This window comes from Ornithorhynchus anatinus, chromosome 12 (assembly GCF_004115215.2).
Source record: "Ornithorhynchus anatinus isolate Pmale09 chromosome 12, mOrnAna1.pri.v4, whole genome shotgun sequence".
Classification (NCBI taxonomy): Eukaryota; Metazoa; Chordata; class Mammalia; order Monotremata; family Ornithorhynchidae; genus Ornithorhynchus; species Ornithorhynchus anatinus.
Genome location: NC_041739.1, coordinates 46,588,206 through 46,600,036, shown reverse-complemented (window position 1 = coordinate 46,600,036; position 11,831 = coordinate 46,588,206). Strand labels below are relative to the sequence as shown.

The window sequence follows — 11,831 nt, the reverse complement described above, 5'->3', positions numbered from 1 at the left end:
TGCCAGGCAATGTATATACACGGGGTATACATGGGGTATATACATGATAATCAGGTTGGACACAGTCCATGTCCCTCAAGGGGCTCAAATCTTCAATTCCCCATTTTACAGTTAAAGTAACTGAGGCACAGAGAAGTTAAGGGTTAAATATAGGTTACAGGAGGAAGGGCCTCATTCCTTATTTTTGGGTTTTGCTTAGGTAATTTATCACCAACCTAGTGGAAGTTTTAGTTGTAAATGACACAGACAGTAGGATCTCTTCCCCATGGCAACTTTTCTACATCCATTTCATTGACATGGTGTGTGTAGGATTGATAATCTTTTCTTTAAAAGAAGAAAAATATGGAAATAATCTTGTGCAATTTTTGTTTCTATTTTAATGTAACTCTAAGTTTGATTTACACTCTTCACCCCAACAATGGGGCTTCACAGGGCAAAAAATAATTTCTCTCTTCCAGGTGAGATGTTTTGTATACAGTGTCTTCCATATGGCATTTCTTTAATAATTAAAATAATAATTATGATATTTTTTAAGTGCTTACTATGTGCCAGGCACTGTTCTAAGTGCTGGGATGGAAACAAACAAACAATGGCTTCTTCCCCTCTGCCTTCAAACACGCCCATGTCTCCCCCATCCTAAAAAAACCCTCTCTCGACCCCACTTCCCCTTCCAGTTATCACCCTATCTCCCTACTACCCCTCCTTTCCAAGCTCCTAGAACGAGTTGTGTACACTCGCTGCCTAGAATTCCTTAACTCCCATTCTCTCCTGGACCCCTTCCACTCTACCGAGACTGCTCTCTCTAAGGTCACCCACGACCTCCTTCTTACCAAATCCAATGGCTCATGCTCTATCCTAATCCTCCTTGACCTCGCAGCTGCCTTTGACACTGTTGACCATCCCCTTCTCCTCCACACCTTATCTCACCTTGGCTTCACAGACTCCATCCTCTTCTGGTTCTCCTCTTATCTCTCTGGCCATTCATTCTCGGTCTCCTTCACGGGCTCCTCCTCCCCCTTCCATCCTCTGTTGGGGTTCCTCAAGGGTCAGTTCTTGGCCCTCTCCTGTTCTCCATACACACTCACTACCTCGGTGAACTCATTCACTCTCACAGCTTCAATTATCATCTCTATGCAGATGACACACAGATCTACATCTCTGCCCCGTCCTCTCCCCCTCCCTTCAAGCTCATATCTCCTCCTGCCTCCAAGACGTCTCTACCTGGATATCTGCCCGCAACCTAAAACTCAACATGTCCAAAACTGAGCTCCTCATCTTCCCTCCCAAGCCCTGTCCTCTTCTTGACTTCCCTATCACTATGGATGGTACGACCATCCTTCCCATCTCTCAGGCCCGCAACCTCGGTGTCATCTTTGACTCGGCTCCCTCGTTCACCCCACACATCCAATCTGTCACCAAAACCTGCCGGTCTCACCTTAATAATATCGCCAAGATCTGCCCTTTCCTCTTCACCCAAATGGCTATCTTACTGTTATAGGCTCTCGTAATATTCCGGCTGGATTATTGTGTCAGCCTTCTCTCTGATCTCCCTTCCTCCTCTCTTCCCCCACTCCAGTCTATTCTTCACTCCACTGCCTGGCTCATCTTCCTGCAGAAACGCTCTGGGCATGTCACTCCCCTTCTTAAAAACCTCCAGTGGTTGCCTATCAACCTCCGCATGAAACAAAAACTTCTCAATCTAGGCATCAAGGCTCTCCATCACCTTGCACCCTCCTACCTCTCCTCCCTTCACTCTTTCCACTGCCCACCCCGCACACTCCGTTCCTCTGCTGCCCATCTCCTCACCGTCCCCAGTTCTTGCCTATCCCGCCGTCGACCCCTGGGCCACGTCCTCCTGCGGACCTGGAATGCCCTCCCTCCTCATCTCCATCAAATTCTCTTTCCCTCTTCAAAACCCTACTTAAAGTTCACCTCCTCCAAGAGGCCTCCCCAGACTGAGCTCCCCTTTTTCCTCTGCTCCCTCTGCTCCCCCTCTACCCCCCCTTCACCTCTCCTCAGCTAAGCTCTCTTTTCCCCCCTTTCCCTCAGCATCTCCCCTTCTCCCTTCCCCTCCCCTGAGCACTGTACTCGTCCACTCAACTGTATATATTTTCATTACCCTATTTATTTTGTTAATGAGATGTACATCACCTTGATTCTATTTATTTGCTATTGTTTTAATGAGATGTTCATCCCCTTGATTCTATTTATTCCTATTGTTCTTGTCTGTCTCCCCCAATTAGACTGTAAGCCCATCAAAGGGCAGGGACTGTCTCTATCTGTTACCGATTTGTACATTCCAAGCACTTAGTACAGTGCTCTGCACATAGTAAGCGCTCAATAAATACTATTGAATGAATGAATGGTTGGACACAGTCCCTGTCTCACATGGGGTTCACAGTCTTATTCTCTATTTTACAGATGAGGGAAATGAGGCACAGAGAAGCGAAGTGACTTTCTCCAGGCCACACAGCAGACAAGTGGCAGAGCCAGGATTAGAACCCATGAACCCATGACTACTAGGCCTGTGCTCTATCCACCTTGCCAAGATGTTTCCCTTTAGGATTCTAGTCATGAAATTTCCTAGGAAAGTTACTGAATTTAGTCTAAAACATCTACTTTTGACCTTGAGAGAACAGTTGTATAGATTGTGAAGGACTGTTCTTGTTCCTCCTGAACACATAAAATTCTATTTTAGAAAAGTGGCAGTGTACACATTTTTTTAAGGCCATGAGAGAGCTGAGGGAATGTTTTGTTTTTTAAAAATCTATCTGAATCTTTTTATTTGTAGAAGAAAGAAGGAGAGGGGCAAACGGGGCACAGCAATGACATTTGTCTTTTCTGAATTTCTCATTTTAAAATAGATGATAGCCAAAAAAAGAAAAAAAAGATACAGTATTTTTGCTTTTGAAAAGTAATTTCTCAGGGAAAAAACATTAGCTGAGGATCATGTGTCTTAACTCATACGTTTATATGCCAAAAAAGTGACTATTTTACCCTCTAGTGCCCCAACTTGAAATATAATGATAATAATAATAATAATAATGGCATTTGTTAAGTGCTTCCTTTGTGCCACGCACTGTAATAAACACTGGGGGTGGATACAAGAAAATTGAGTTGGACACAGTCCCTGTTCTCTGTGGGGCTTGAAGTCTCAATCCCCATTTTACAGATGAGGAAACGGAGGCACAGAAAAATGAAGTGACTTGCCCAAGATCACACAGCAGATAAGTGGTGGAGCCAAGATTAGAACCCATGGCCTTCTGACTTCCAGGCCCACGCTCTATGCACTATGCCACGCTGCTTCTCAAAAATAATTATTGTATTTGTTAATAGTAATAGTCTTCAATCAGACCTAGCAGACTTTTATATATGTTAAAGTGATCTTGACTTTTGGATCAAATTTTCCATCTCTCTAGAGAAGAAAGCACTGGACTTATACACTTTCAAGTTTAACTGAATAAAATCTGATATGTATGGACTTTGCCGTTTTAGTTAAGTGATTCTTAAACCCAGTTCACTTCAGAATTCAACAAAGCGAAATAATTTTGTTTCAGTCAATGACTAATCAATATTAGTTCAGCTATTGGAAGGCAAGGAATGTGTAACTTGTTCCTGTGACATTCTCCCAAGAGCTTAATAAAGAGCTCTGTATTTAGAGCCTGCCCAATAAACACTGTACATGTGACCTTTGTAATCTTATGCCACCACAGATTCTTAAATAGGACCAACCATGCCCTGAAGCCTAGTTCTCTTCACATATTTCACCTCTGTGACTTATTCAGAAATATTTAGTTCCAAGGTAGAAAAGCATTATCTGTTTCATACACAGTAGCATCCTGCTCGTTGCCACCCTACTGCTGCTGCTGGGAAAATTTAGGAATATTCATCTGCAGAGGTATAGGGGGAGCTGATGAAACTGGAGCTGGTGGATGCAGACTTGGAATTTCTGCGGGAGCAGCCGTTGAAGCTGGGTTCCCGGGAGGCTCCTCTCAATTTCCGACTAGATTTGGAGTTTTCTGTATCTTTGGGATCAAACACCACCGTCATGCTCGACTCCATCCTTGTCACGGTGTACAGACTGCTTTGCTGGGTGGGATGGAATCTGGCAGCTTGGAGTTCCAGCTCATCGTAGCTTGACACTTCGATGAAGGGACACCAGCGGAAGGCCCTCTTGAATCCAGCCCGAAATCTGAGCAACAACAGAACCAGAGGAAGAAAGTACCTAGTTGGATCCACCAAGGAAATTCCATTCAATTCAAACACCCAAATCCACTTAGGGCTTTGAAAAAAAAATCTGCATGTGAGCCATGTTTTGTTAAGGTGTGCTGATATGGTTATTTTGGTTTAGAATTTAGATTTTAGCCCCCTAGGATGAGGCAAATTGAATACAGAAAATTACCATAAAAGCCCCTCTTTCTGATGCTGAAAATGTTTTATTTTATGATAGATAATGTAGTAAGCTGCTACCACAATAAAGAATGAAATATGAAGATTCTTTTCAATTTAGCATTAATGTATCATAAGTAATGCAGAAAAGGGTTTATTGTACCTTGTTGAATACTCATGGGAGTATTTCCATTTGGAAATCAAAACCATATCATCTTGCTTACCCTAAGGGCATCCTAAATGTGCTGATTTACAATGGAGAATTCATATATTAACAGAGCATCTGGTTACAGAATGAATCCTTATTTTTATTAATGGAAGTTCTTGCAATTCTGTAGAGCAGAATTGATCAATGAAGAAGTAGAAAATCAGATTGTGCATTAACAGTCAGCCTGAATAAAACAGGAGCCAATTCTACTTCTTCACATGATCAGCCAGAGAGAGGTAGGATGGGATTTTTGGCTAAACTGTAATTGTCTAGGTCACTTACCTACAGATAGTGTGTCTGGTTTAACATTTCTGCAATGATTCTTATAAAATAGCGTAAAAATTAAAGTAATTACACTTAAATAGGGAAGCAGTGTTGCCTGATGGATAGAGCGTGGTTCTGGGAGTCAGAAGGACCTGGATTTTAATGCCTGCTCCTCCACTTGCCTGCAGTGTGACTTTGGGAAAATCTCTATGCCTCAGTTACCTCATCTGTAAAATGGGGATTAATATAGTGAGTCCTGTGCGGGACAAGGACTGTGTCCAACTTGAATAGCTTGTCTACCCCAGAGTTAAGTACAGTGCCTGGCACATAAGTGTTCTGCACACAGTTAGCACTCAATAAATACAACTGAATGAATACCACTGAAAAACAAAACAAAAAAACCTTGCTTCTTAGAAAGAGAAATTTCAAAATACTGATTCCCAATAAATAGCTCAACCACCAAATGGAGACAGATTTGATTTGGGAATTTGGCCAATCCTCTTGTTCGTTACAGCAAACTATAAATAATAAAATAAATTGAAGACAGATTTTCATGGCATACTGTAAAATTGGATTTGTTAAAACCAGGAGCTGTGCAGGAATACAGTATGTGTATTTCCTGAAAATAAACATATCAACATAATCTGCCAATATCAAACACAACACAAAATTATGCCTTTTTGTGGGCAAAATATGTCCCACAATGGACTTTTCAATTCCATCCATTCATTAATTCATAATAATGTTGGCATTTGTTAAGCGTTTACTATGTGCAGAGCACTGTTATAAGCGCTGGGGTAGATACAGGGTAATCAGGTTGTCCCTCATGAGGCTCACAGTCTTAATCCCCATTTTACAGATGAGGTAACTGAGGCACAGAGAAGTGAAGTGACTCGCCCACAGTCACACAGCTGACAAGTGGCAGAGCTGGGATTTGAACCCATGACCTCTGACTCCCAAGCCCAGCCTCTTTCCACTGAGCCATACGGCTTCTCATTCATTCAATCTCATTTATTGAGAGCTTACTGTATGCAGAGCATTGTACTAAGTGCCTGGAAGAGTATATGTTACCTTCCCAAAATGAGCTTACAGTCTAGAGAGGGGAAGACAGACATTATATAGATAAATGAATTACAGATATGTACTTAAGTTCTGCGGGGCTGGGATGGGGGATGAACAACAGAAGCAAGTCAGGGTGATGCAGAAGGGAGTGAGAGAAGAGGAAAGGGGGGCTTAGTCAGGGAAGGCCTCTTGGAGGAGATATTCCTTCAATAAGGCTTTGAAGTGGAGAAGAGTAATTGTCTGTTGAATTTGAGGAGGGATGGCGTTCCAGGCCAGAGGCAGGACGTGGGTGATGGGTCGGTGGCAAGACAGATGAGATCGATGCCCAGTGAAAAGGTTAGCATTAAAGCAGCAAAGTGTGTGAGCTGGATAGTAGTAGGAGAGTAGCGAGGTGAGGTAGGAGAGGGCAAGGTGATTTAGTTCTTTGAAGCCAATGGTGAGGAGTTTTTGTTTGACGTGGAGGTGGATGGGTAACCATTCTATGTGCATGCATGGGTGAAATTTACTATCAGTAATGTAGTCTTCAAATTGGAAGAACCACCAGGCCTAGATTATTGCAAGAGCTCATGGGCTTGAAGCTCATGGCCCTGGGCTCAAGAGGGCCAGGGGTTCTCAGAAGTCCTGCCCCCCACTAGGCTATTATATTACCATTACAAGAAAGTTCCTTTAAAGTACTGCTGCCAATAGTGTCAAAACTGTACATGGTTCCACCGCAAGTTCCATTTTATAATAATGTTGGCATTTGTTAAGAGCTTACTATGTGCTGAGCACCCTTCTAAGTGCTGGGGTAGACACAAGGTAATCAGGATGTCCCATGTGGGGCTTACGCTTTTAATCCCCATTTTACAGATGAGGTAACTGAGGCACCGAGAAGTTAAGTGATTTGTCCAAAGTCACACAGCTGACAAGTGGCAAAGCCAGGATTAGAACCCATGACCTCTGACTCCCAAGCCTGTGCACTTTCCACTGAGACATACTGCTCACCTCCCTCCCTGCCCCTCTGTCCCCAGCCTACTGCCAATGGTAGCATCACTTGGACCTGTGTCTTGAAGGAGAAGGAGGAGAATGATCTGTTTCTAGTCAAATCTACTGATTTCTATTCCACCCTAATCCTCTTTGACCTCTCAGCTGCCTTTGACACTGTCGACGGTCCCCTTCTCCTGGAAACATCAAACCTTGGCTTTCCTGACACTGTCCTAATAATAATAATAATAACGTTGGTATTTGTTAAGCGCTTACTATGTGCCGAGCACTGTTCTAAGCGCTGGGGTAGACACAGGGGAATCAGGTTGTCCCACGTGGGGCTCACAGTCTTAATCCCCATTTTACAGATGAGGTAACTGAAGCACCGAGAAGTTAAGTGACTTGCCCAAAGCCACACAGCTGACAGACGGCCGAGCCGGGATTTGAACCCATGACCTCTGACTCCAAAGCCCGTGCTCTTTCCACTGAGCCATGCTGCTTCTCTGTCCTCTCCTAGTTCTCTTCCTATCTCTCTGGCCACTCATGCTAAGTCTCTTTTGTGGGCTCCTCCTCTGTGTCCCACCCCCTGTGTGTGTTCCTCAAGGTTCAGTTCTGGGTTCCTTTTTATCCTCCATCTCCATCCACCCCTTTGAAAAACTGAATCACTCCCATGGCTTCAACTGCCACTTGTATGTGGAAAATACCCCCATCTTACAGCTCCAGCCCTGATCTCTCTCCCTCTCTGCAGTCTCACTTTTCCTCCTGCCTTTAAGGCAACTCCACTTGGATGTCCTGCCATCACCTCAAACTTATCTAAAAGAAAACTCCTTATCTTCCCACCCAAACCCTGTCCTTCCCCTGACTTTCCTATCACTGTAGTCAGCATCACCATCCTTCTTGTCTCAAAAGCCTGTAATCTTGGCATTATCCTTGACTCTTTCTCATTCAGCCCACATATTTAATCCATCACTAAATCCTGCCATTTCAACCTTGAAAACATGACTAAAATCGGCCCTTTCCCCTCCATCCAAACTGCTATCACATTAATCCAAGCACTTATCCTATCCCTCCTTGATTACTGTATCAACCTCCGCGCTGATCTTCTAGGCTCTGTTTTTCCCCATTCCAGTCCACACTTCAGTCTGATGCCCGGATCATTTTTCTTTCATTCATTTATTCATTAATAATATTTATTGAGCATTTACTTTGTGCAAAGCACTGTACTAAATGTTTGGGAGAGTACAATATAACAATAAACAGATTCATTCCCTGCCCACAATAAGTTTACAGTTTAAAGAGGAGGAGACAGACATTAATAGCAGTGTGGCTTACTGGAAAGAGCATGGGCTTGGGAGTCAGAAGTCGTGGGTTTGAATCCCAGCTCTGCCACTTGTCAGCTGTGCAACTTTGGACAAGTCACTTAACCTCTCTGTGCCTCAGTTACCTCATCTGTAAAATGGGGATTAAGACTGTGAGCCCCCTCTGGGACAACTTGATAACCTTGTATCTCCTCCAGTGCTTAGAACAGTGCTTGGCACATAATAAGCACTTAAATAGCATCATCATCATTATTATTATGATTACAGTAAGAGCTCAATATAAATGATTGAATGAATGAATGAATGAAAAATGTATGTAATTCATTTATCTATAATAATAATAATAACGGTATTTGTTAGCGTTTACTATGTGCCAAGCACTGTTCTAAGCACTGGGGTAGATACAATCCTCTCAGGTTGTCCCACATGGGGCTCACAGTCTTAATCCGCTCATTTTACAAATGAGGTAACTGAGGCATAGAGAAGTTTAGGGACTTGCCCAGTCACACAGCTGACAAGTTGCAGAGGCAGGATTAGAACCTATGACCTCTGACTCCCAAGCCCCTGCTCTTTCCATGTCTGTCTCCCCCATAGACTGTAAGATCACTGTGGGTAGGGAAGGCATCTTTTATATTGTACCCTTCCAAGAGTTTAATATAGTGCTCTGCATCCAGTAAGTGTTCAATATATAATATTGACTGACTGACCTCCATGGGGCTCCAGCTGGTTTACTTAGCCACTGCCGTGGGCCTTCTAACCACTGCTACACATGGACTAGGGTGGGAGTGCTAGAGCAAGGAGCCTGCATGTCCTGAGGAGGTCCTTTTAAAATCTTCCTCCTCAGCCTCATCACCAGTGCTTATCATCCCCTTTCCCTGGCTTTTCATCTCCAAGAGGTTGGGAGATGCCACTAAGGTGACAGTGTATTAGAAAGGGGAAACACATTTTTGCTGTGTAAGTGGTATAAAGATGACATTTGTTTCCTGGCCATTTGTATATTCGCTCATTGGGATTTCACCCTGCTGCGGGATGTCAGTAGGATGAGAGGGACTCTCTGCCACTGCTCTTCCTCCCCTCCCCAACCCTGCCCCACAGCCACCTCTGCTTTCAGAAGAGCTAGTCATATGGCAAAATGTGAAGAGAGAGAGAGGGGACGAAAGATGAGACAGGAAATGCCACTTGATCACAGTAGGAGGCCTCCTGATTCTTACTTTCTTCTTACATTCTCCTCTTTCCATCTTCCCCACGCGAAGACCAAAGGCCTCCAGTTTCCAGCTGCCTCATTAGCTCCCTTACATCTCTGCCACCTCTCAAGTTAGTAATGTGTAACGTTGCCAGTGAGAGCCACGTGATAGGAGGCCACATTTACACAATCCAGCCCAGGGCCCCAACTTCTCTCAATGTTACCATGTGGAAAATTCTGTGTGTGCGCGCGTGTGTGTGTGTGTGTGTGTGTGTGTGTGTGTACACATATCTAATCTAAAACAGTAGATTCTCTCCCAAAGGTTTTTAACTGTGTTCACTCAAAAAGTAAACATGAAGGTGCTTTTCTCTGCTATGGACTAATGCCATTAAATGGCTAGTTTGAGTTACCTTTTGAGAAAGCAGAAGACAGAAGTGGCAGATTTTAAGACCTAAAAAGCCACTGTGTCAGCTCAACTGAACAAATTCACACAGCTTTTAATACTGAAAAGAGCTATGTGAAGAATTTGAGAGCGATCTTTGCTTTGATCACAAAGACAGAGGAAAAAAATGTTTAAGAAGCTATTTCCATAGTGCTCCCAATAGCAGAAACCAGCTTGGGAAATTGACATGACAGTGCCTCACTGCATCATCTTTGAAAATGAAATATATTCATAAATGATGCCATCTTTACTCTGCACTGAGAGTGTAGTTTTATGGACTCCTAAATAGGGACTAAGCTTACCAAAGCATCCTAATTATAAATACAACATTTTCCAATTATATTTAGAGCACAAAAGGGAGCTGAAAATTAACAGCCAATCCTTAATTGGATTCTTAAAGACCTGACTATGCCGTTTTTAAAGAGCTGAACTGAAAGTCGGAGTATGAGAAATTATGAATGAGTGGGCAATTTGAAAAGTCCTGTATCTCATATCCCTGTATCAAGAACCTTTAAGTATATTTCTACAAAATATGAATTACTAAGATTGCATTTTGCCTTTTGGTGGCATCCTGGTAAGCCAAATTTGGTATAACAGTTATGCCCTCCAAGAAAAATCACAAACCAATGTTCATCTCAGGTATTACCTTTTGTTCCGTTTTTGGGTGGGGAGAAGGGGAGAGCAACAAACAGAGTGAAAGAGTTTGGTATTGTGTTGTGAAATTTACACTTAAGTTCTTGAATCTGGTGTGTGCTTCTCCCTTACCTCTTATTTAGACAGCAGTAGATGATGGGATTGTACATAGTGGAACTCATGGCTAACCAAAAACTGGCCAGGTAGACTTGCTGGATATATTTCCACCGATTCAAGTGCTGATAGATCCCAGTGACTATGAAATAAATATGGTAGGGCAGCCAGCAAATCGCAAATGTCACCACGACAACAATCATCATTTTTACTACCTGTAGAGAAACATTTTCAGTTAATTTAAAAGTTATAGGAAATACACATAAAAAACAAAAGCCTACATATACTACAGAAACCATTTTTAACGGGCCTCTGGGAATCTGGTTTCATTTGCTTAATTTAATATACATTATCCTGAAATTAATGGAGCAGAGCTCACCTTTTTAACTAAAAGTTGCTCTCAATTCTCTGGCCTCTGACACCTCATTTATCAGTCAATTAATCAATGGTATTTACTGAGTGCCTACTGTGTGCAGTGCACTGTACAAAGCACTTGGGAGAGTACAATACAACAGAGTTGGTAGACATGATCCCTGCCCTCAAGGAACTTGTAGTTTAGAGAGAGAGACAGACGTTAAAATAAATTACTGAGAGGGGACCCCCCCCCCCCCTCAGGGTGGCACCTGGAGAGTTTCCAGGACTCTACCAGTCTCAGCTATGGGAGGAAGAGTCAAGCAGAGGCCTACCCATTCCATTCCTAGTTTCGCCACTGGCTAGTGAGTGGAAGGCTATTTGCTACAAGTCAAAACTCACCCATGCTGGGCAGCAGCGGCATGGGAGACAGTTGAGGGCAGAGACTCAAGTTTACTGCATGGAAGGAGGAGTGGTAAACCACTTTTGTATTTTTACCAAGAAAACTCTATGGATCCATTACCAGGACAAATGCAGATGGAGAGTGGGGTGTTCTGGGAGAGATGTGTCTATGGTGTCGCTATGGGTCAGAAACAACTTGACAGCATAAGACTGAAAGGGGAATTGGGAAAGTATAAGCTCACTAAGGATAGGGAACATGTCTGCTAATTCTGCTGTACTGTACTCTGCCAAACACTTAGTACAGTGTTCTGCGCATAGTAAGTGCTCAATAAATACCACTGATTGACTGATTGACACATAAATGTTGTGGGACAGGAGTTGGGTGAGTATCAAAATGCAGACTCAAATGCAGAGATCCTGCTGCTCTCTCCTTGGCTTGGAACAATCTGCTAAACCACTCTATTCCATCTTCAAAGCTCTTAATCAATCAATCAATCAATC

The 11,831-nt window shown here is 43.1% G+C and overlaps 1 protein-coding gene and 1 non-coding gene across 2 annotated transcripts in view; one reads left to right on the top strand and one right to left on the bottom strand.

Annotated features, from left to right (window-relative positions):
- Positions 1-3,565: 3,565 nt before the first annotated feature.
- Positions 3,566-11,831, bottom strand: part of TACR3 (tachykinin receptor 3) — an 83,290-nt gene continuing 75,024 nt past the window's right edge. Inside the window, exons 4-5 of the mRNA XM_029076538.2 lie at positions 10,596-10,792; positions 3,566-4,192 (exon numbers count right to left, since the gene is read on the bottom strand). Of these exons, the coding sequence (XP_028932371.1) occupies positions 3,877-4,192; positions 10,596-10,792 (513 nt within the window). The 3' untranslated portion in view covers positions 3,566-3,876. The remainder of the gene's footprint in view (positions 4,193-10,595; positions 10,793-11,831) is intronic.
- LOC114815747 lies at positions 11,183-11,320 on the top strand. Its single transcript, XR_003763550.1, has one exon. It is a non-coding gene; the product is annotated as a small nucleolar RNA SNORA7 (small nucleolar RNA).